The sequence below is a fragment of the Microtus oregoni genome, unplaced genomic scaffold (assembly GCF_018167655.1).
Source record: "Microtus oregoni isolate MIOR12 unplaced genomic scaffold, Mior012 000005F_ref0000423, whole genome shotgun sequence".
Lineage (NCBI taxonomy): Eukaryota > Metazoa > Chordata > Mammalia > Rodentia > Cricetidae > Microtus > Microtus oregoni.
This window is the reverse complement of record NW_024543064.1, coordinates 11,508,429-11,532,625: the sequence shown is the minus strand read 5'-3', so window position 1 is coordinate 11,532,625 and position 24,197 is coordinate 11,508,429. Positions and strand designations below refer to the sequence as shown.

Sequence of the window (24,197 nt, the reverse complement as noted above, 5' to 3'; positions counted from 1 at the left end):
CAAACAATAACAACACAACTTTACTTTGGTTAAGCATTTTATCTTAGCACTCTTTAGTGCTAAGATACAACTTAGATACACAAGTTTCAGACTAGCCTCGGCTGCAGAGTGAGACCATTTGTTAACAAACAACACAGTAACAATAGACAAAGCAAAACAAAATTACTCTGAATAGGAGAGAGAGTCAAAGGCCAGGTGTGAGGGGGGGCTCCCTGCATGACAAACCTGGGGTGGGGCAGGTGGGCATGAATGGGGAAGTCCCAGCCTGGCTCATAGACCAATCCATACAGGGGCTGAAGTCCGGAGTGGGGCAGGTGGAGAATCGCTTGGGCTCTGGGGCCCTCCCCGTCCCATTGATCCCAGAGCGTCCCTGACCTTTGAGCCCTGCAACTGGGGCCTGGCACACTGGCCGGGTTGGGCTCCTAGATGGCAGCATGCTGCGACTGCTTACCTCCAGTTGTGCCCGGGTCCTGGGGTCTGGGGTGGTCACGTGGCGTCCCTCTGTGGGGTTCCTCTCTCCTGGACGCCCCGGGACCCGCCAGGCTTCAGATGTTTCAGGTGCTTCACATCACCAGCCCTCCAGTGCCGAGTCACTGGTGCAGCTGGTGGGCATCTGCTCTATGATGCGCCTGCCCTTGCGGTCGTCCCCCGAAGGGCTGGATGCCGCCTTCATCGGTGTGCCTCTGGACACGGGGACTTCCAACCGGCCCGGGGCAAGGTAAGGCAGGTGCGCACGGCTGGGGACACGTGGTTGGGTCCAGTAGGCAGGAGTGTAGAAGGCACGTGGGCTTGCATCTTTTCACCCAGGTCATTTTGGAGTCAGGGAGGGCGGCTCCCTTCTTCCGTAAGCAATGCCAAGGGCTTAACACAGGATTGGAAGGTCAGTTCTGATATCCAGGGTCATCAGTGGTCAAGAGAGGCTTCTGTGTACTCCTGTAATCTTAAGAAGCCAGGCAGCTCAGAAAGGCCAGTGGGTGCTGTTTAGCAAGCCAGGAGTTTCTAAAACCCCAGCCTTGCTGGGATGGTAGGTGTGCATACCCTAATTCCATTCCAGGGGCCACTGATTTGAGAATGGAATTGGTTGTCTCTTCCCCAAACCCCTAGCTATCAAAGTCAAAGAGACATAAAGACTGTTTTCTTAATCAGCAAGCATCAACAGTTTCTGTTCAGCTCAGTACATCTGACTGTATCCATCTGAATTTTAAAAGCGGTCATTTATTAAATGTCAATGAACCCAGGATTCTTTGCAAAGTTGACCTCGTCTAATTCTTTTTTTTTTTTTCTTTTCTTTTTTTTTTTTTTTTTGGTTTTTCAAGACAGGGTTTCTCTGTGGTTTTGGAGCCTGTCCTGGAACTAGCTCTTGTAGACCAGGCTGGTCTCGAACTCCCAGAGATCCGCCTGCCTCTGCCTCCCGAGTGCTGGGATAAAAGGTGTGTGCCACTACCGCCCGGCTGACCTCGTCTAATTCTTACAATCATGTGTGGAATAAATAACAGCATCATTATTTTAAGGATCAGGAAAGAGAAACTCAGGTTAATTGTCTAATGCTGTATAATAAATTGGTGGTGGGTGGGCTCTTGAGTCTAGGGATGAAGGGGTGTGGCGGAGTAACAAAGCTCTCACTCAGCTTTTGAGGTCCCTGGATTGATCCCCAGCAATGAAAAGACAAAACAGGCAAAGAACAAAGTGGAGTGTGCGTCACATGTTGGTCCTTAACGTTTAAAAATACTTATTTTTATTTGATGTGTACACACGTTCATGTCGGCGGGAATGTGTATTACCACATCTCTGCCTGGTGCTAAACAGCCAGAAGGGGACAGTGTTGGGTCCCCCAAGAACTGGAGTTAAGGACAGTTGTGAGTTGCCATGTGGATGCCAGAAACCAAACCCAGGTCTTCTGCAAGAGCAGCCAGGGCTCCTGACTCATGAGTCATTTCTGCAGCTCCTTAAATAACAGTTAGTTCATGCATGTGCTCATGTGCATGTGTGTGGGTGGAGGCTGGAGAACAGCCCACTGAGTCATCTTTGGTGTCACGGTCCACCTTGTTCAAGACAGGGTCTCTCACTGATCCTGAGCTCACTGAGTGGGCTAGACTGGTGGCCAAGCTAGACTGGTAGCCAGGAAGCCCCTTCTGATCCTCCTGTCCTGATCCCCAGTGCTGGGTTTTCAAGTGGGTGCCACCACACCTTGCAGGTATTTGTGGGTTCTGGGAATCAAGCCTGGGTCCTTCCACTTATATGATAAGTGCTTTCCTGACTGAGCCATCTTTGTACTAAAACAAACAAACAGCTAAATCAACCTCAGATACTGTGTTACAGCAGAACAAAACTGATAAACTTAATATGATCATAAATTCTGTTCATCTGCCATGGTAGACATACACACATACTGGTACTCCCAGCACTCAAGAGGCTGAGGCAGGAGGATTGAGAGTTTGAGGCAATCTTGGGCTACACAGTGAGCTTTGTGCCAGCTTGGGTAACATAGCAAGACCCTGTCAAACAAACAACGGAGAAAAAAAAAACATGCCAAAAAACTCCTCCAAACATATATAGATTAATGGCTGTCAGTGGGGTCTTTTTTATTTTTTTTTTAATTTATTTATTTATTAAGGATTTCTGCCTCCTCCCGGCAACCGCTTCCCATTTCCCTCCCCCTCCCCCGATCAAGTCCCCCTCCCTCATCTGCTCTTTTTTATACCCAGTGATGTCTGCTAACATCCAGACATACTTTTACTTGGTTCAGGTTCAGGGAAGAGGTGCTCCCGGTTGCCAGTGGTGACAGACTCTATCCCACAGCACAGCGTCGCCTGTCTCAAAAGTCAGGAGACAGAAGCACCTTTTAGGCGTAGTGAGCAGGGGTCAGCGCTCTGCGGCGGCAGCTGACTGTCAATGATTCTTCTTCTCTAGATTTGGACCCCGTCGCATCCGAGAGGAATCGGCGATGCTGGGGGCTGTCAACCCCAGCACAGGAGCCCTCCCTTTCCAGTCCCTCAGGGTTGCAGATCTAGGCAATGTGAATGTCAATCTTTACAACCTCCAGGACAGCTGCCGGCTAATTCAAGAGGTCTATCAGAACGTCGTAGCAGCTGGCTGCATTCCTCTGACCTTGGGTAATGGCTGCTAGCAAGGGACCTGTAGCTTCGTGGTAATCTGGGGAGGGTGGCTATTCAATATAGGCCCGTGAGCAGCTGTTCTTCAAGGAGAAGCTACTATAAAGACGGACGAAGAAGGAAAGTGAGCATTCAAATTCACTCGTTCTAATCCTAGGGGAGAGGATATTTAATATTTTGGGAGAACTGGCATGAAAGCTACCAGAGCAAGACCCTGTCTCTGGGGGGGGAAAAGAGTGGTTAGCTAGGCAAGGCCAGTGGGGCGTTTGCCCTGGGGCATTAGAAAAAACAACCAACAGCCAAGATCAATAAAGTAGGATGGTGACCCTGCTTTCGCTTCAAGCCCCAGTTTGACTAGGAGAATTGGTGTTGGCGTTACAGGTTTTTTCTTTTTCCTTACATTTATTTAGTGTGTGTCTGTGTACATGATCACAGTATGCACATACAGGTAAGAATCCAACTTTGGGGAGTCTGTTCTCGCCTTTCACTGTGTGGATCCGGGGGATCGAACACAGGTCATCAGGCTTGGCAGCAGTCGCCTTTACCCTCTGAGCCATCTTTATATCTGAGCTGGTTAGGGTTTGCTTCAATAGGGCAGTGGTCCACTGCTTGATTCTACTTCTTTGGTTCATGAATTGAAACAACATGAGTGTTTTTTGTTGTTTTTTTTTTTTTTTGGTCCCCATTTATTTTTGCCAATTTGGGACAGCCTAGTTACCGGATTTGACAGCAGTAGGGATGCTAGTGTTTGACATCTCAGCCCACCAGCTTGCAGCTGCTTCATGGGCTGTGCTGCTAGGTGCTTGGCTTCATCTGTCAACAGGGAGCGTGACAATAATGATCTCACTGCACTGTGGGTGGGCTGTGCAGTTAGCCAGCTCATTATTGGGCTTCTACTATTTGAAACTTCTGTAAAACTCTGCTATTGTTACTATCAATAGCTGTCAATACTAATCCTTGCCGTAGATGTGAACCGCTCAATAGGATAGCCTGTGATCTTAGCTACTCCTGAGACTAAGGCAGGGGGAACCACAGGTTCAAAACCAGTCTGGACTGCAGAATGAGTTCAAATCTAGCCTGGACAACTTAGTGAGACCCAGTCACAAGATTCAAAATAAATAAATAAGACAGCACCAGCAAAGGACACCATTTTTCCATACCTAAATATGTACAGGCAACACTGGACATATAAACTGGTGGCGTGGCTGCTACACAGAAGATTAAGGGAAAGGGTTTTTATTGTAGATAAGAGAGGACAGCCAGAGGCATTGGGAGGAGTCCAGCAGAGATAAAATGAGGCCTGCAGAGAAAAGGGGAGGAGGGAAACGGAAAAGAGGGAGAGAGAGAAAGAGAGAGATCCAGAGAGGAAAACAAAGAGAGGGAATAGGGAGAATAGGGAGCTGGGTGGAGGGAAGCTAATGAGCGAGCGGGAGAGGCCTGGGATGGGGATCAGGTGAGGAGAGCTGAGAAGAGCCGGTTTGCCAGCGCGGAGGCTGAGATGTGTGACAGGTATCTGCTACTGAGGGAGTCTGGAGACCAGCACGGGCGCGTTGGTGTGCTAATAGGCACCACTGATAGCCATGTGTCCCCTCTGCCAGTGATAAGGAAAATGGATCCTTTTGGTAGAGGGGAACCAGTTTCACAAGTTCTTGAGGAAGGCTAGCTTTTGTCTAACCCCCAGAATTTGGGGAAGTGGAGTTTCCTTTGGACCTGACACTAAACGTGGTAAGATAAAAAAAAAAAGAAAAAAAGAAAAAAAGAAAAAAAAGAAAACACTAAGAGAGGAGGAGAATGTGCTGGAAGGGCAGGTTACAGGGAGATGAAGACAACCAGACAGTTTCTGTCTGAGTCTGCAGAGACAGCTCTGTGGTTAAAAGCTAATGCTCTTCCAGAGGACCTGAGTTCAGTTCCCAGCACCCATTGTCAGCCAGCCCTCAAAATTATTTCTTTTTTTTTAATATTTTTTTAATATTTATTTATTTATTATGTATACAACAGTCTGTCTACAGGCCAGAAGAGGGCACCAGACCCTATTACAGATGGTTGTGAGCCACCATGTGGTTGCCGGGAATTGAACTCGGGACCTTTGGAAGAGCAGGCAATGCTCTTAACCACTGAGCCATCTCTCCAGCCCTCAAAATTATTTCTTAAAAAAAGGTGAGATTAGTGTGGCAGAGCACTTGCCTAGCACGTGTGGGGCCCTGAGTTCAATCCCCAGTGCGAAAATTAATGAGTGAGAACTAGGAGCTGGAGAGAGGGCTCAAGAGCACTGGCTGGTCTGGCGGAGGACTCGGATTCAAGTCCCAGCACCCATACAAGGCAGCTCACAACTGTCTGTGACTCCAGTCCCAGAGGATCTGACACCCTCTTCTGACTTCTGAGGGCACAAGGCATGAACATGATGCAGAGACATATACACGGAAGCAAAACAAACACATAAAAAATAAAAATAAATCGTCATTAAAATTTTTTTTTTTTTTGGTTTTTCGAGACAGGGTTTCTCTGTGGTTTTGGAGTGTGTCCTGGAACTACTAGCTCTTGTAGACCAGGCTGGTCTTGAACTCACAGAGATCCGCCTGCCTCTGCCTCCCAAGTGCTGGGATAAAAGGCGTGCGCCACCATCGCCCGGCTCGTCATTAAAAATTAAAATATTTCAGCCCTAGAGATGGCTCAGGGTGTGGAAGTCCTTGCCACGTATGCCTGATGACCACAATTTGACCCCTGGACCATTACTGTAGGAGGGAACTGACTCTTCCAAGTTGTTCTCTGATCTCCACCCACAGGTCATCCGTCATACATAGCACGCACGCACACACATACACACACACACACATGCATGCGCGCGTTAAAGCCAATAGAAACAGGATTTTCGACTCCTCGGCTACCATCTCGGACAGTACAGGCGAAGGCCATTCACACCGTCACAGGGAGGTCTGTGGGTCTGAACAACTCATAAGCTTTGATTTATGCAATCGGTTATGTGTCTGAGTGTGGGTGTGTGCCAGGGAGTACGGGTGTCGGTGAAGGCCAGAGCAAGGGGTACCCTGGGGCTGCAGTTCTAGGTCTGTAAGCTGCCTGAGATGAGTGATGAGCGTCAGGTGCTCTCAGCCACGGAGTCATCTTCCAGCTCCAGTTTCTGCCTTTAAACGGCAGGGGAAGACGTTTTCCTTCTAATGACACCCATGGCCATTTAGCTGTGGATGCAGTTCTACAGCGCACCCGAAAGGGTGGTAGTGTTGAGTGACTTCGGGACTGTGGCATGCGTAGGTGTGGGCTGTTTTCTCTCTGCAGGTGGAGACCACACAATCACCTATCCCATACTGCAAGCGGTGGCAAAAAAGTAAGTCGGGAGCTAAGATGCAACGGCTATTAGGTGGCACCATGTGATCGCTCGGGGCTCAGATGCAGGGGTGACTGGAAATTCCCCACTGGGTTGTTTCTATGGACTAAGGCTGGACTCCACGTGTGTCTGTCAGTCATCAAGCCCTTTCCCTTGACCTAGATCTGCTGTGTACATACACTCTGCATTTTCAGTTGGCCCCTGATGTGGAAAATGAATCCCTAGTGAGATACACAACCCCAGCCACCTTCTGTTTGTTTTGCCTTGCTATCCAAATACAAATATTGACAAGGGGTACTGTTCCCCACGCATCCCCCCCCCCCTCATAGGCCCTCTCCTTGCTTGGACAACAAAAACTAGATTTTTCAGTAGATGCAAGTCTATGCATATCCGGTTAGTTTTGACTGATTCAGTTGGAAGAAGCGAGAAGGGCGGAAGTGGTGGGTGGGAGCTTCAGAATTTGTTTGGGGGTGGGAAGGTGTAACTGCATCACCAGCTCCTGGAGATTTCTCATTAAGTATGAAAGCTTAGCTTAGGCTTGTATCAAACTAGCTCTTCAAACTTAAATTAACCTGTTTATATTTATCTACATTCTTCCGCGTGGCTCGTTACCTCTCCTCAGTACCATACGTACTTCCTCCACATCTGACTGGTGAATCTCCAGCCTCAGATTCCTTACTAGAGTTCCTGTCCCTTCCTGGAAGTCCCGCCTATCCTCTCCTACCTAAATATTGGCCATTCAGTTCTTTATTAAACCAATCAGAAGGTGCCTTAAGCAGGCGAGGAAGGACAGAAAGAGACACATCTTCACACAGTGTGCAAAAGATTATCCCAACAGGAAGGCACGTGGGTAGCAGCTCAACTGGGGTGAGAAGGCACATGGGTAGCATCCCGACTGGGGTGGGAGGGCTAATGGGTAGCATTCCGACTGGGGTGGGAAGGCATGTGGATAGTAGCATCCTGACTGGAGTGGGAAGGCACGTGGGTAGCAACCTGACTAGGGTAGGGTGGGAAGACATGTGGGTAGTAGCATCCTGACTGGGGTGGGAAGGCTCGTGGGTAGCATCCTGACTGGGGGTGAGTGGGGTCTGTCTCATCTCAAGCTGCCCTAGCATCCCACTTGTGTGAACTGTGTTCATTTGGGGTGTCTGGCAGAGCTGATGGAGAGGAGCAGGGTCTGAACATCCTGTTGGAGCCTTAGCCGGAGAAAAGGTGGCTCTGGTTCAGCCTTCGCTGAGTTCCATCCTGTGCCACTGTCCTCTCTGAAATTCTGAGTGGCAGGCCAGTCAGTCATATCTGCTTCCACCTGGTTTCCTCAAGGCACTAAGTGAGCTGAACCCAGAAAAGAGATGCAAGACAGGTAACTGATGCCAGGACCCTTGACCTCTGAGCTGCTGTTTTGCCATCAGGCATGGCCCTGTGGGTCTAGTGCATGTGGGTGCCCACACCAACACAACCGACAAAACTCTGGGGGAGAAGGTCCATCATCGGACAGTTTTCCGCCGGAGCGTGGACGAGGGACTGCTGGACTGTAAGCGGGTGGTGCAGATCGGCATCCGGGGCTCTTCCGTGACCTTGGACCCCTACCGATACAGTCGGAGCCAGGTGATGGACTGGGTGTTCTTTCTTACCCCAAAGTGTCTTCTCCATTGTCAAAGAGGGATTCCACAGCGGCTTGACCCGAGTTCAGGAAGTGGGGCTGGGGCTAGATGTGGCCGCACAGGCCCGTGATCCCAATCTTCAAGGATCAAGAATCCAACATTGTCCTCAGCTCCCCACTGTGTTCCCGGCAAGCCTGGGCTTTGCGAGACCTCCTCTGAGGACAGAAACAAATACGGGCTGGCATGACAGCTCATCAGGTAAAGTCGCTTGCCCCTAAGTCTGATGGCCTGAGTCTGAATCCCTGGGACCCAGATGGTGGAAGGAGAGAAGCAACTCCTGAAGCACGTGCTTTGACCTCCAACCTCCACACTCGCACCAGGACATGGGCAAGCTTGTGTTGCTCCTCCACCCCCAATAAAGCAAGGAAAGAGGAAAGACTGAGTTGGCATCGAGTCACGTGGCAAGAGTCGTGAGACTTGATTTCTGCTTTTGTTTTGATACAGGGTCTTATTCTGTAGCTTAGGCTGGCTTGCAACTCACGGTGATCCTACTGCCTCAGCCTCCTGAGCTATTGTAATTACAGATGTGAGCCACTGTGCCTGGCTCAGAGAGACATTGATGAGGCAGAAGTGGCCTGTTGCTGCCCAGCAGAATGAAGTAGGAAGTTAAAACCCCTGGAGGCTGCTGGCTTAGAAGACATGGGGTTGTGAACCTGAGTCTAGATGAGACACCCCTTCTTAGTGTTTATTCTAACACCCTGCAGACAGAAGGCTTTGATCTGAACATAGTGCAAGGCTCCCACTCAAACACCCCAGTCCCCCCCCCTTTTTTTGAGACAGGATCTCACGATGTAGCCCTGGTTGTCTTGAAACTCGCTCTGTAGACCAGGCTACCTTTGAATTTACAGAGATCCGCCTGCCTCTGCCTTTGAGCACTAGGATTTCTTTGTAGACCAGGTTGGCCTCGAATGCACAGAGATCTGCCTGCCTCTGCCTCCCAAGTGCTGGAATTAAAGGCATATGTCACCGTGCCCAGACATTTTACATTACTCTTAATTACATTTATTTAATTGTATGTGTGCGTGTGAGTGCCACGCCGGGAGTGTGGAGGTCAGAGGACAAATTGTGGAGAGGGTTCCCTTCTGTTGTGTGGGTCTTGGGGTTTGAGTTCAGGTCATTAGACTTGGTAGCAAGGGCTTTTACCCAAACTGAGCTGTTTCAACTGTCTAATCCCTTGATTTTAGGGTGTGTCAAGACCAAGGTTCTGGACACAAGCATCTAGAACAGTGATTCTCAATCTGTGGATCGTGACTCCTTTCAAACAACCTTTTCACAGCGGTCACATATCAGATATTTACATTACAATTCATAATAGTAGCAAAATCACAGTTATGAAGTAGCAATGAAAAAAGTTATGGTTGAGGGTCACCACAACATGAGGAACTGTATTAAAGGTCACAGGAAGGTTGAGAACCACTGCCCTAGAGTCTTTAGTGACCAAGTGTCTCAGGCTTGGTTTTAGCGAAGCTCTTTCCTGATCCTGACACTCAGGTCAGCTCTGACCTGGCTCCCTAACTTCATCAGTAGAGCGGGGACCGTGGTTCCCCTCCTAGAAATTGAGGTCAGATGTGATATATGTGTGTGAGAAGCTGAGCATGGGGTCAGCTGGGATATCAGCTTTTTGGCTCGCCCCTCCTCAGGGCTTTCGTGTGGTCCTGGCTGAAGACTGCTGGATGAAGTCATTGGTTCCCCTGATGGCAGAGATCAGGCAACAGATGGCAGACAAGCCTCTTTATATCAGCTTTGGCATAGATGCCTTGGATCCTGCCTATGCCCCGGGAACAGGGACACCGGAAATTGCTGGGCTCACCCCTAGTCAGGTAAGTGGGTTTGCTCAGTGGATTACCAGGGTGGGTATTCTTTTTATGTATATGCCTGCCCCCTTGTCCATGCCTTTGTGTGTGTGCGCGCGCGTGCGTGCGTGCGTGCGTGCGTGCGTGTGTGCAGATTCCCAGGGGTCAGAAAGAAAGAACATTAGATCCTCCTCCAGCTGGATTTACAGGTAGTTGTAAGCCACCTAATGTTGGTGTTGGGTACCAAACTTGGATTCTCCGCAAGGCAACAGCACTCTTAACCACTTGAGCCACCCTCCCAGCCCTAGAGGGTGTGTTTTATTTTTAACTTTTTAGTGATTCTTTGTCAGTTTCACACCATGTACCCCAACCCAACTCCTCTCATCTCCCTGTCATCACATCTGCCCTCTGCCCTTACAACCCCTCCTGCCACCAAAAATCTCATGGAAGCTGCAATGTGTCCCAGTGAGTCACACAGCACATTCTTTAGCCCACGCATCTTAACTTGCAAATGTTCACTGCGATGAATCACTGGTCTGGGTCGAGCCCTCCAGCTCCTGCTACACTGTCAATACTGGACCGTCTCTGCCACTCCTCTTGGATGATCTCATCGCTGCCCTGTATTGCAGAAGTCCTGCAGCTTCAGATCTGCAGGACTGGCCCCTTGACATGCTCCTGCAGTTCATAGATAGGGTGGATGTTGCGGTGGGCCAACTCACCGCCCTGGATTGGGACCTGGGTGGTAGCTGAGTTGGTCAGCCTGCCTGCTCTCCTGCATCCTCACCACCTGGGTAAGCTCTCCAGCATTGCCCCGGCTAACTCACCCAAGGCTGCGGGGTTCAGTCTTGCCTTGAATTATATAGCCCAGGCAGGCCTCTAACTTGACTTCTGACTGCTGAACTAAGGGCTCACACCACTAGGGCAGGATTTTAAAGACACAGCACCTGGATGCATACAACCTATGGCCTAGGGCCTGCATGCCCAATTTGGCTGAGGATAGCTGTGGACAGTGCCCAACACAAAACTGTAAATTTACTTAAAACATTAAGAGATTAAAAAACCAAAACTGGACTGTGTGGTTCTTGAGCGTGAAATCTGTGGACCATAACCTCATTTCACAGATCATGAGGTTGGCAGGCCCGAGTATGTTCTCAGGGCTGGTTGTAGTTCTGGGTACTCAGTGGACAGGCACTGCTTGTCTGTGACTTTCTAACTTCTTGTTTTGTAGCTAGGGACTAAACCCAGGCCTCACCCATGCTAAGCAAGTGCTCTACCCCTAAGCTATGGGACCATCCTGAGAGCTCTGAGAAGCCTTTATTATTCTTTCTGCCTCTAGTCCGTCAATTCATGGGGATCATTTTGTAGTGTCCCCTCAAGAACACTGAACTTTGGGGCTGGTGGCGTAGCTCGGTAGCGGCACACAGGCTTAGTGCGAACAAAGCTCTATATGTTATTCCAAGCGCCAAAACACAACGTGCCAAGCTGCTTATGGCTAAATTAATCAAGTATGCACACAGAGACCGGCTCCGGGTGGCTGGGGCATATTGGAGTCAAGCCTGATGAGCTATGCTGAGATCGACAAGGGAGGGAACAGGACCTTTCCGTTCGTTACCCCGTTCTTGGAGCCAAGGGTATGAACGGCAGGTTGTTCAAGGTTTAAGTGAATTGCACGCATCTGCATCTTCTAAGAAAGGAGGATGCTCACAACTGCATCGCCCACAGCCATTCCCTGTCTGGTCAGAAGCATTTCTGGAGCTTTTCGCACTCAGGATGGAAACTTTAGACAAGGGAACTGCCTTTGTACCGGTTCCTAATGCCACCTTGGGCAATATCCATCTGCTTGTGCCTTTCTTGTGCCTGTGCCTTAGCCTGTGTCTCTGCCCAGAATGCTTAGTCATCTCTTCTGCCAGTCTCTTGAACCAGAATGTTTAGTCATCTCTTCTGCCAGTCCCTTGAAGCGTCTGTACCACAGGAAGCCTTCCCCCACTCAGACTGTCTCCTGTAGGCTGCTTGTCTCAAGGGTTTGGAAACATGACATTGCCTGGCTTGTTTTACTCCACCACCATCACACCAGGAGGCCCTTGAGAGGGACTGTGTGTGTTGTGAGCTGTGCCCCGGGAGGTCCACCAGCGTGGCTGTAGCGAGCATGTGTCTCAGGCAGGGGAGGGTTGTCTATCTATGCCACCGTTGGTTGCTTTGCATTGGCAATGACTGTCACTTCCACCGTGGACAGGCCTTGGAGATCATCCGGGGCTGTCAAGGCCTGAACGTGGTGGGCTGCGATCTTGTGGAAGTCTCCCCACCGTATGACCTCTCAGGTGAGTGCGGAGACAAGCGTGATCTACAGGCAGCTGTTGGTCTAAGTCAGATTCATCTGGTGAGTTAGGTCTCCAGGTTTACCTCAGGGACCCTATGGAGAATCAGTGTCCAGAGGCAAATGTAAGGAGCGTGAGCTAATGAACCAAACAAAACCCCTGGGAGGTACCAGGTGTTGTTAGTGGAGAGGAAGCCAACAGCCTGCTGTTTAGTGACAGGGTGGCTCGGTCACATCTCCCTTTGATATTTCCTTGATTTTTTTTTTTTTTTTTTGAGACAGGGTTTCTCTGTGGTTTTGGAGCCTGTCCTGGAACTAGCTCTTGTAGACCAGGCTGGCCTCAAACTCACAAGAGATCTGCCTGCCTCTGCCTCCCGAGTGCTGGGATTAAAGGCGTGTGCCACCACCGTCCGGCTGATATTTCCTTGAGAAGTGAATTTGCAAAGCATGTTTTACAGGAAGTAGAGTTGATACAGCTGACACCTGGGCAAAGCAGGCATCATCCCTCTAATTCTAACTGAAACAAAAACAAAGCAAGCTTCCAGTCAGACCTACTGGCCCGAGGGTGGGCTATGAGCAGCACCTGCCCCAGTATAGACATCCCTCAGAATTCTCATACTGGCTCCAAATGATGATTGGCGGGGGGAAGGCCTGTTCACAGGCACCCAGCGCCCAGAAGCCATGGCTCAGAAGCAGGCTAGGGTCCGGGAGACTGGGCTTCAGTGCGGCAAGCAGTCTCCAGAGCATTTCTTCCTCCTTCCTAGGCAACACGGCCCTCCTAGCAGCTAACCTACTGTTCGAGATGCTGTGTGCTCTCCCCAAAGTGACAACTGTCTGAGTCTGTGTCACGACAAAGCCTCAAGGACTTGCGAGCAGCGCGCGGACTAAAGGACGTTTTCTGTGACGTATCACCACTGGCTACAAATAAGGACAATTCAGAAGGTCAACCCAAACAGCCTGTGTTTCTTTCCGTTTTAACATTAAAACATTTATTTAACTTTGAGTGTGCCTGAGTGTATGTGTACCACATGTGTGCAGGAGCCTGAGAAGTTCAGAAGAGGGTGTAGGATCCTTTGGAACCGGAGTTACAGGCAGCTGTGAGCCACTAGTAGGTGCTGGGAACTGAACCCAAGTTCTCTGCAATGTAAGCACTCTCAACCGATGAGCCTTCCACCCTTAGTTTTCTTCCCAAGCCATCCCCAAGCCTGCTGTGCCTGAGAGGCAGCAGAGCGTCCTCGATGAAATCATCTTGCAATTCCAGAGGTGCCCCAGAGCCATCACACATCAAAATAGTTTATTTGTTTCCAATCTGTAATATTCTTAAAACAAAATAACATTAGCTTTAGTGCCTGTTCACAATACAAAAACAAACCCAAAAACAAACTGAAAAATAAAACCGTAAACATAAAAAGACATGATTTGCCAAATAAGTTATTTGTTCTTAATAGTATCAAAAGTGCAAAACATTCCCCTTCCTCTCAGGCTGTCTCCCAGGTGCAGCCATCTTTCCTAGCAGACACCACGGCAGAGTCGGCACTGCCTGCCGTGTTGCCTGCTTCCAAGCGTGATGCCAGACGCGCGGACACAAACCTCCATCCTCTCCTTATTCCGCTGTTTGCTTGTCTACTTACTTTGTGGTGCTCAGGGCCTCAGGTGCACTACAGAGCCTTCTAGCCCGTGTCACACCCCACCCTACCACCTCTTGTTTGCTGGGACAAGGTCTCAGCTCAAGCTGGTTTTACCTGTTCGTGTTAAGGATGACCCTGAGCTCTGGATCCTCCTGCCTCTGCTTCCTGAGTGCTGGCGTTATAGGTGTGTGCCACCACACCTGGCTCCTTGCAACAATATTTAGGGGATTCTGCCTGACTTTCCTCCCTCATCACTGGGAATCAAAACCAAGGGGCTCACATGTGCTAGGCAAACGCTTTCTCACTGAATTCCAGCCCCAATATGGAATTCCACTTTGAAAACAAAACAGAGCTGAGTGCTTGCTTTCAATCCCTAGCCTAAGCGAAGCAAGTGGGTCAGACCCATTTTATTTTATTTTAACGCCAGGGAAACATGGTGGTGGCTGCAAATGACTTAGCACTACATAAAAGGCTGTGAATGAGGAGACTCACCCATCTGAAAACAAGCAAATTCTTTAGAGTGGACAAATGGCAGCTGTCCCTGAGTGGCAGGAAGTCTTCCACAGAGACTGACTAAGGAGGCTGCTATGCCCCATCTACTGAACATGATTTGCAGGCGGTCTCGGGCAGACGCCCACCTCCTCAAACAGCAATGTCTCACTGAAATTGGGTCCTGTGATATGACATTCATAAGGACAAGAAACCTTGGCATTCGACTGAGCATAAAAGTAGCTCGTATTTGACACAAAAATAAACAATTAATGGAAACAACATTCAGGAAGGAAGGCTTGGATCTGCCACGGCAGACTTGTGCTGCATGCCTGTAAGCCCAGGACTTGGGAGGCTGAGGCAGGAAGACCTTGAGTTGGAAGCCAGCCTGGGCTACATAGTGAGACCCTGTCTCAAAACAAGCAAGCAACCAAACCAAAGCTCCATGACACCCTTGGTGACACTACCCCTATCAGATCTGCAGGCATTCCGGACTCAAATTTGCTGGGAACACCCCCAATGGCAGGGACCTTTATCTTCTTGGTACAGTTTTGAAAAAGAACAAATATCTGGGGAGTTTTTTGGCTTTCAGAAATTACACATCAAGGAATTTTATCAGTTCCAGAAATATAAAGACAAAAATCTATGAATGAGTTACAACATACTCACGAGAGGAGCCCCACCATAAAAATAAAGGAAAAAAAAAACCAGAACAAAACCAAAAAATAAATCCAAACCAAACACGTTTGTGTATGTGATACTAGGGATGGAACTCAGGCCTTGCACATGCTAGGCACGTGTCCTACCCCAGCTCACCCCCAGTCTCCAGAAACACACTCTGAGGACTGGGCACTGAGGAGCCAAGTGATTCCTTCATGCTTTCTAGCTGGGCCAAGTGCACGAGAAGCAGCATTGAGTCAGCGTGTACTTCTAGAGGGCCAGATGGAAGAATGAAGCCTGGCAGTGATTTCTTTATTTTTTAATAAAGCTAAAGATTCTTTGAAAACTACAGAGGGGTCCTGGGCTCAGAGAGTTCATCACTTACCACTGGAGCTCAGTGTTTAAAGTAGTCAGGATCCGAGGTGCTTGGTTCAAAGCAAATATGATTAGAGAATACTAACTGAGTGAATGTCCTGTCCCTGATCTGTGCCCTTCACTTTGCAATAGGGCACTTGCTTGACAGTAGAACACACCACGTGTGGCCGTGGTCTGGCCCTAAACACAGAGGGCATGTTGAATGGGCGAACATGATCCGGCCCTGAGCCTGAGGTGCGTGGAGCCAGGCAATCTGTATTTGATGAATCTGATCTGGCAGCAGGAAGCAGCAATAAGGGAAGGAGGAAACGATAAAGCCGAGATGCCAAAATGCAGGCCAGAAGTAGGAAGCTAGCTGCCTGCCAGATAGGAATCTGGAACAAGTCTCAGCTCACAGTCACAAGAGACAACTTGAAAATTCAGCACTTTGGGGACAACAATGTTCAAAATGCAATTGTCAGAGAGGTCAGGTTCCTTGGTACGAAGACACGCCCGGCATTTCATTCGAGAGCGAGTCAGGCAGGAAGGCTCCTGCACCTGGCTCTTGGCGTCATCTTAAATCTATTGGCTCTATAGCAGCTTATCTACGCTCAGAGAATAAGACCACAGGTTATGGCTCCTAGTATCCAAACTCTAAAATCCACAGAGGCAGAAAGGCATCTGGAGACAGGTCAGTGGCTCAGTCATTACAGTGCTTCTGGCTAGGCAGACTCTGTCCTGGCTATGATGGGGCTTACATGGGAGTGTAGAGAGGGGACAGAGATGAGGAACAAGGGACGCTCACGAAGGACCACAGGGCTATGCGACTCCAGTCAGTGTTCAACCCTCCCTTCTCTTGGTGGGGAAGACCAAATGGAAATGTTACACCCCCATCCACTGCTCAGCCCTTTCCTTTCAAAGTTTGACTGGCCAACTGTTGTGGGGGATACCCCCAAAATATACTTCTCAATGCTTGCTCCCAGAAGACGGTCACATTTAAAATTGCTTAGAACTAGGCCTCTTTTGAAGATGCAGGACCTAGAAACTGTGGTGGCCTGTCGCCTTGGCAGAAGCATGGCAGGGGCCAAATTAGGAGCCTACAGGGGAGGGGGTTGGGGGTATAGTGACCCACCCTGCATGACAGGTTCTTGAGGATCCTGAGGTTTGTTCAGGCATGACTCAAGGTCAAGCCCTGGGTTTCTCCAACCTAAAGACAGGGTGGTGTGAGCATGTTACAGGGACAGCAAAGAAGAGGGGATGAGCGGTCTATTAAATAGTGCGGCATTCATACGGGAGGAGAAAACCCAAAGGAAAGAGTGTCATCTAGGGATCAAACCTGCGACATGTTTTACTCCTAGGTGACAAAGAAAAGGTCTTCTAGCCATTGCTCAAGAAGAGAAATCTAAAACCTAGACTCCCCTGAAAAGCCCTGTTCCTGGGGCACGTTAAAAACCTGAAGAGTCCATGTCTCAGTCTAGCTCAGGCCACGATGGGATGTAAAACCTTTGCAAGGAACCTTCCATCAGGCGCTCCATCCACAAGGACAACTTGCTTAGCTTGCCCTTGAGGGGCTTGGGCCCGAGGCCACAGGGGGTTTTCCCTCTGGAGGAGTCAGGGTCGCAAGAGCCCACAGTCTCCTCGTCCACTGTCTTTAGGGGCTTGAAAAGGCAGAAATACTTCTTGTGGCCATTCAGGGCCAGCACGTAGCCAGTGTAGTCCCGCTCCATGAAGTGCTTGTCATACTGGTTTGGGATCGGGGCTGCGTCCTGAGCAAACTCCAGCAAGTACTCCAGCCACTCGCGGTGTTTGTCCAGACTGAGGAAGGAGAAGTGGAGGCTGCTGCTCCTGTGGAGAGAGACCGGGGTTCAGGAAGGGAGCTAGCTGCAGGCTACCGGGGGGGGAGGTGTGTTCAACTCTCGACAGGGTTGAACAGCCAGGAAAGGCTTGCGCTGGCATTTCTGTGGAGCTGGAGTGGTGGGGTGTGTGTGGGGTGCTCATACTCCTCTGTTCAGAACCATGAAGACATGGAGAGAGGGGAGAGGTGTGTGGAGTGGTGTGCCCAGAATCCTAGCACTTGGAAGGTAGAGGCAGAAGAATTGTTCTGAGTTTGAGAACATCCAGGGCTACACAGAAAGTACCAGATCAAATCGGGTATGGTGGCACACACCTTTAATCCCAGCACTTGGGAGGCAGAGGCAGGCGGATCTCTGTGAGTTTGAGGCCAGCCTGGTCTACAGTTCCCGGACAGCCACGGCTAGCAGAGAGACCCTGTCTCAAAAAATCAAAATAAATAAATAAAACCAAACAAACAAAAGTCAAAAGAAGGTCCGCAATGATGGCAGATGTCTGGCTTGGGAAGGACATAAAATCCTGCCCCTCAAGTGGGAAATGAGAGACTGTCTTCCAATATCTTTTATCCCATACACAAACCACACAACACACAATTGAGTGCACACACACGCACCCTGCTTACCCGGTGAATGTGTAGACCTCTAAAGCAAATTTCTGCAGCAGGCTTGTCTTGGTGGAATTGGACAGGATGAGGACCACATTCATGTGGCCTGGCCTCAGGCGTACCAAGTTGCTGGTGTATGTCACATCTGTGAGTTCAGTTACTTCTACAAAGCCTTTTTTAGGAATCTTGCTGTGGAGAAATACAGAGGAGTTAGAGACTATCAGGGCGGGGGAGTGGAAACCAGTGGAAGCCAGGCATGGTAGCACATGCTGCAGTCCTAGTGGCTAGGCAGAAGAGGCAGGATGAGAGGCAAGCCTCAACTGTGTGCTGAGTCCGAGGACAGCCTGGGCTGAGAACGAACATTCAAACTCCTCCATAAGCCTGAACAAAACAAGACCAGTGGAGCACAATGCCTCCCGGTTAGTGGGCGCTGACTCTGCCCTGCTGGCTGCACAGGCTGCACAGGGTGGCCCTGCTCCACAGGTGGCCTGGCTCGCAGCAGCCCTTTTCATGGAACTTTTCAAATGGCGCAAAGGCAGCTGTATGTCAGAGCGAAGGAGGCCACAAATGCTCAGTCTGTTGTTAACTTAGATTGGTTCTTTCCTGGGGACATCAGCAGTTATGAATCATGGGGACAGGCTACCCCTAGCTTCTGGCTCATTTACCACCTCCCTTGGGCCAGATAGGTCTCCTATCTCTTCCTGTTTCCATTACAGACGCTGGGATGGTGAATCTGAAATCACACAGCACTCAGTCTGTTAGTCCTGTATCTATATGTGTGAACCATGGGCGGCAGTGACTTTTTCTCTTATTCGGGATGTCTGGGAAAGGGCCAAAGAGACTGCTCAGGGGTTACGAGTGTGCACTACTGTTCTTCCAGAGGCTTCATAACAGTCTCGAACTCCAGCTCCAGGGGATCTGATATTTCTGGTCCCTAAGGGTACAAACTTAAACACACCCTACCCAAATGCCCGAGAATAAGAATGGTTTGGATTTTTAGAGTCCCCCTCCCACTTTATAAGATGCGCAAACATGCAATGAGGTACAAGAGATGGTCAAAACATGACATCTATGTCTGTGCATACACCTCAGTCTGAAGCTGGTCTGACTCCCCAATGAGGCACAGAACTGTTTTCTTCTTTTCTGAGATGAGATCACAATATGTAGTCCTGCTGGCCTGGAACCCACTATATAAAACTCAACAGTGATCTGCCTGCCTCTGCCTCCCAGGTGCTGGAATTGAAGGTGTGTGCCACCATGACTGGCTGCCACAGAACACTCTATGTGTGGCCTTAGGGTGCTGGCCACCGAGTTTCACACTTTGGGTTATTTCAGAGTTGCTCGGTGAGAGCACTTGTCTAGCTCATGTTTGATCCCCAGCACTGCGACCCTCTCCTGACCCTCTACACTACCCATCCTACACACTCTTTGAAACCAAAGGCAAGCATGTGGTGTATGGGAAGAACCTGCTGTTTTCTTTGGTGAAAGTTGGCTCAGTCTTCCCGGCCTTCTCAGGGACCTCTTCTTTTTCTGGAGGCTGTGACTCTCGTTCTTCATTTGAGTCGCTACAGAATGAAAACAGAAGTTATTTTTCTTTCTTTCTTTCTTTTTTTTTAGGGGTATAAATGACCATGGCAGATGGCAGATTGGGGCTCCCGCTGATAGTCCCTAGACTTACCTGAAAGCCTGGACAATGACAGTGCCAAAGAGTATGAAGAGGGCTGAGAAGATGAGGGACAGCAGCGGCATCATCTCTCGCCTGAAAACAAAGGCACAGTCGCTGTCTCAGGAGGAAAGTCCCAGACCAAAAGCCTTTCACCAGGAAATACAATCACAGGACCGGCTGTTTCTGGGGTGGGGGGAGGGGGAGACTGCCTTCTGGAAGGTGGCTTTAGACTATGTCTAAAACATTCTGCAGGAGATGAAGAACTTAAATTGTACACAGGGAAGGACTTTCTGCCACCGAGGTATCTATTGGTGGCTACAGAGTCTGTTCAGTGATGTCAGTCTACCTGACTCTTCTGGGGCCAGAATGAGCAATGTGACTCAGATAGAATAGAGGGTATCGGGGGCTGGAGAGATGGCTCAGAGGTTAAGAGCATTGACTGCTCTTCCAGAGGTTATGAGTTCAATTCCCAGTAACCATATGGTGGTTCACAACCATCTACAAAGAGATCCAATGCCCTCTTGTGGTGTGCAGGCAAACATACAGGCAGAACACTATATATGATAAATAATAATAAATAAATGATAAATAAATCTTAAAAAAAAAAGAACAGGGGGTGTCACAGTGAGCTTCAGTTGTCAACCTGACATAAACTAGAGTCACCTGGAAAGAGGGAACCTCAGCAGGAGAGCTGCCTCCATTAGGCTGGACTGTGGGCGTGCCTTGAATACTAATTGACAGGGGAGGGCCCAGCCCGCAGTGGGTGGTGCCACCCACGGGCAAGCAGACCTGGGCAGTGTAAGAAAAATAGCTGAGCAAGCCAGTAAGCAGTGTTCCTTTGTGGTCTCAGCTTTAGATCCTGCCTTCGCTCATAAGCCAAAATAAGCTGTTTTCTCCCCAAGTTTGTTTGGGTCATGGATGGACATATCTGTGAATGTACACACTGGGCTCTACGTGTCAGGCCCTGCGCTGAGTGGCAGACATGCCGTGAAGAGAAGACCAATATCAGTTCTGCTGACAGAGAGGACAGCTGGGGTGGTCCTTCCTCCCCAGCAAGAGGTACCAGTCAGTAAATACTAAAAAGGAAACTGGGGCTGGAGAGATGGCTCAGTGGTTAAGAGCACTGGCTGCTCTTCCTGAGGTCCTAAGTTCAATTCCCAGCAACCACATGGTGGCTCACAACCATCTATAATGAGATCTGGTGCCCTCTTCTGGCATGTGGGCATACATGGAAGCAGAATGTTGCATACATAATATATAAATAAATAAAAGGAAAAGGAAACTGTCACTGGGAACCCCAGAGGCTCCTACCAGTTACTGTGGAGTAGGCTCTCCCACCAGTCCGAGAGGGCATCAGAAGCAGAGTAGAGCCAGCGGAGAAGAAACACCTGCCAGAGAAGAAACAGGCAGTGGTCAGGACCTGGCCCAGAGGGAGGCCCCACACTTCCACAACATAGTGCTTCTTTGGATCCCTGCTCTGTCCACCCTGTCCCTCCTGATGGCCCATCTTTCCCAACTGAGATGCTCACAGGGGCAAGTTCATCGGCCAGGTCAGGAAGGACAGCTTCAGAGGAGAGAAAGGCCGGATCTTTCCGAAGCTGGTCAAGATAACCCAAAAGGATGAACTTGTCGCTCTCACTGCCCGTCCAGGGGTCTTCCAGGGTTTTAAATACCACCCTTCCCGCTGTGTTTCGCCTCTCCAAGATGGACACCTGGGAGAAAAGGAGAAGAACAATTAGGATAGAATGATACCAGAAATCCCAACCCCCGGGAGGCTGAGGCAGGAGGGTCGAGAATTTAGCTCAGTCTGGACTTACACACCTAGATCTTATACATTAAAAAAAAACCAAAAAAAACCTGTAAGCTGCACTTGCCAGTGTTTTTTTTTTTTCTGTTTGTTTGTTTGTTTTTTCCAAGGCGGGGTTTCTCTTGTGTAGCCCTGTCAGTTCTGGAAATCATTCTGTAGAACAGGCTGGCCTTGAACTCAGAGTTCTGCCTGCCTCTGCCTCTTGAGTGCTGTGGTTAAAGGCATGAGCCTGTACTTTTTTCCAGAGATGTACAAAAGGGTTTCACAAGGTCAGAACTTAAGCAAAAATGCAAATACTGATATGTTTATGGTATTTGTTTTTTTATAATTTATTTAAATTTATTTTATGTACACTGTTATGAAGGTGTCAGAATCCCTGGAACTGGATTAATAGACAGTTCTGGGCTGTTTTGTGGGTATTGGGAATTGAACCTGGGTCCTCTGGAAGAGCAGTCAGTGTTCTTAACTGCTGAGCCATCTGTCCAGCCCTGTGTTTACAGTAATTTGTAAGAGACCCTACGCTCTGACAAGAGGCACCATTACTTTTCGAATTCACTATGCTCTTGTGAAGAAGCCCCTTGACTTGCTTGTCTCTATCTCACCAGCATCCCCGACTAAACTGCAGCAGGCAGGGAGCCCAGGGCCTTGTGCACGCCAGCTGGCACTTTACCAACTGAACCACATCCTTAGTGCAGTAATTAATATTGTTTGAGATGTTTGAGATGAGCTCTCATTATGTTGCCTAGGTCGGCCTCAATTTCCCAGGCTCAAGATATCTCAAACTTTGGTCTTCTTACAATAGTTTAATTAATTTTTTTTTTTTTTTTTTTTGGTTTTTCGAGACAGGGTTTCTCTGTGGCTTTGGAGCCTGTCCTGGAACTAGCTCTTGTAGACCAGGCTGGTCTTGAACTCACAGAGATCCGCCTGCCTCTGCCTCCCAAGTGCTGGGATTAAAGGCGTGCGCCACCACCGCCCGGCTAATTTTTGCTTGTTTAGAAAATTTATTCATGGGACTGGAGAGATGGCTCAGCAGTTAAGAGCACTGGCTGTTCTTCCAGAGGTCTTGAGTTCAATTCCCAGAAACCACATGGTGGCTCACAACCATCTGTGCTGAGAGCTGGTGCCCTCTTCTGTTCTATAGCATACATGCAGACAGAACACTGTATTCATAATAAATAATCTTTAAAAAAAAAATCTATTCATAGAATGGGAGAGGTGGCCTTCCCCAGGGAAGAACACACCAATTGGTTGTGCAGTGCCCAACAGTCAACCCTGAAAACATAATATAAAGGTAGTATTATGTAAACTGGTCATATTTAGGAATATATGTATATACAAATATAGTGCAATAGCAACCCAATTTTTAAAAAGGCCATGGATTTGAAGCAGAGTGGCAAGGGGTATATGAAAGGGTTTGGAGGGAGGAAAAGGAAGGGAGAAATGTAATTAAATAAGCTCAAAAATAGTATTAAAATATATTTATTATTTTTATGTGTATATGTATGTGCCTGTATCAGTTTATGTGTACCATGTGCGTTCAGGAACCCTCAGAGACCAGAAGAACACACCAGATCCCCTGAACTGGAATTACAGGTAATTGTGAGCCTCCATGTGGGTGCTGGAAATAGAACCCAGGTCTTCTCTGAGAACAGCCAGTATTCTTTTTTTATTTTAAGAAAGACTTTATTATTAATTATGTATGCAGGGTTCTTCCTGCATGTATGCCTTCAGGTCAGAAGAAAGCACCAGATCTCATTACTGATGGTTGTGAGCCACCACGTGGTTGCTGGGAATTGAACTCAGGACCTCTGGAAAAACAGTCAGTGCTCTTAATTTCTGAGCCATCTCTCCAGCTCCAGTCAGTATTCTTATCCATGGACCTACCTCCCAGTCTAATTTTTGCTTGTTTTATTTTTTAAATTTTTTTGAGACAGGATCTCAAATTTTGTTATCCTGCCTCTACCTCCTGAGTGCTAGGATTACAGGCATATCCCCGGTGCACCTGGCAAGAGTAATGGTTCTTAAGGTGACTTTCCAAAGCCTCTGTCAAAATTCTAAACCTTTTTTCTTTCAACAGATTTTGTAGGGCAGCATCTGACACAACGTTACAGTTAAGGAGCCTTGGCTTTGCAGAGAGCATTTCTATGACAACCGAATGACAACAGAGAAGGTGGTCATTTCTTTCCTTTCCGGGTGCTGGGATGAAACCCAGGCTCTCGCACATTTCAGGCAAACACTCTATCACCAAACTCCAATCCTCACTCCAGAAAGAACCGTAGGCTTCTGGGATGTGTGTGTGTGTGATGATGCCAGCAGAGCATGTGAGGACGGAGAGGTTTCCAAGCATCTAGCAGGGGCCTGAGAGTTGGACAAGGGGCCTCTAGAGTTCTACACTTCCACACCTGATCCTAGGAAAAGTTGTTGGAAAAGGCTGACACACCTCAACCTTCCCTCATGGCAAGTGGCCGAGATGGCTCAGCTGGGATGGCGCCAGACCAGAGGAAGGCTGCTTTCCAGGAAGGACTGGGGCCCAAATGGGGATGTGGCTAAGTGAAAGATGAAGGTTTGATTAAGACTCCAGTCTGGTCTCAGAGGTTTCCAGATGTTTGCACTCTGTATTCAGCACTCCCAAGACAGGAGGGATGTGGGTGAGGGTTGGGGGGCCCTGGCTTACCCCTGACTGTCCTTGGAACATCTCGCTGTCTGGCAGCAATGTGCTGGCAAACTCCTGCTGCCGGCTGCTATAGACATGCACGAACCGCACCGTGTCTTGAGTGTTTGCCAATGCGAATGACAGGAAGGCTTCAAAGGGTTTGCTTGGCTTGCTAGCCTCGGCAGTCAGCAAAACCACACAGTACCTGCAAAGGAACAAGAGAGAAGGTCCTAGAACCAATCTCCGGTCAGGGTCAGGCCTGGC

The 24,197-nt window shown here is 48.9% G+C and overlaps 2 protein-coding genes across 2 annotated transcripts in view; one reads left to right on the top strand and one right to left on the bottom strand.

Moving 5' to 3' along the window:
- Positions 1 to 399: 399 nt before the first annotated feature.
- Positions 400 to 13,224, top strand: Agmat (agmatinase). Its single transcript, XM_041652646.1, has 7 exons — positions 400 to 718; positions 2,911 to 3,113; positions 6,405 to 6,453; positions 7,863 to 8,058; positions 9,755 to 9,934; positions 12,141 to 12,225; positions 12,986 to 13,224. The coding sequence occupies exons 1-7, from the start codon at positions 435 to 437 to the stop codon at positions 13,057 to 13,059; spliced, it is 1,071 nt and encodes a 356-aa protein (XP_041508580.1). The 5' UTR covers positions 400 to 434; the 3' UTR covers positions 13,060 to 13,224.
- Positions 13,225 to 13,498: 274 nt separating this feature from the next.
- The window catches only part of Dnajc16 (DnaJ heat shock protein family (Hsp40) member C16), a 31,702-nt gene continuing 21,003 nt past the window's right edge, over positions 13,499 to 24,197 (bottom strand). Inside the window, exons 9-15 of the mRNA XM_041652175.1 lie at positions 23,955 to 24,138; positions 21,003 to 21,185; positions 20,785 to 20,861; positions 19,486 to 19,566; positions 19,274 to 19,372; positions 17,826 to 17,996; positions 13,499 to 17,197 (exon numbers count right to left, since the gene is read on the bottom strand). Coding sequence (XP_041508109.1) covers positions 16,822 to 17,197; positions 17,826 to 17,996; positions 19,274 to 19,372; positions 19,486 to 19,566; positions 20,785 to 20,861; positions 21,003 to 21,185; positions 23,955 to 24,138 — 1,171 coding nt within the window. The 3' untranslated portion in view covers positions 13,499 to 16,821. The remainder of the gene's footprint in view (positions 17,198 to 17,825; positions 17,997 to 19,273; positions 19,373 to 19,485; positions 19,567 to 20,784; positions 20,862 to 21,002; positions 21,186 to 23,954; positions 24,139 to 24,197) is intronic.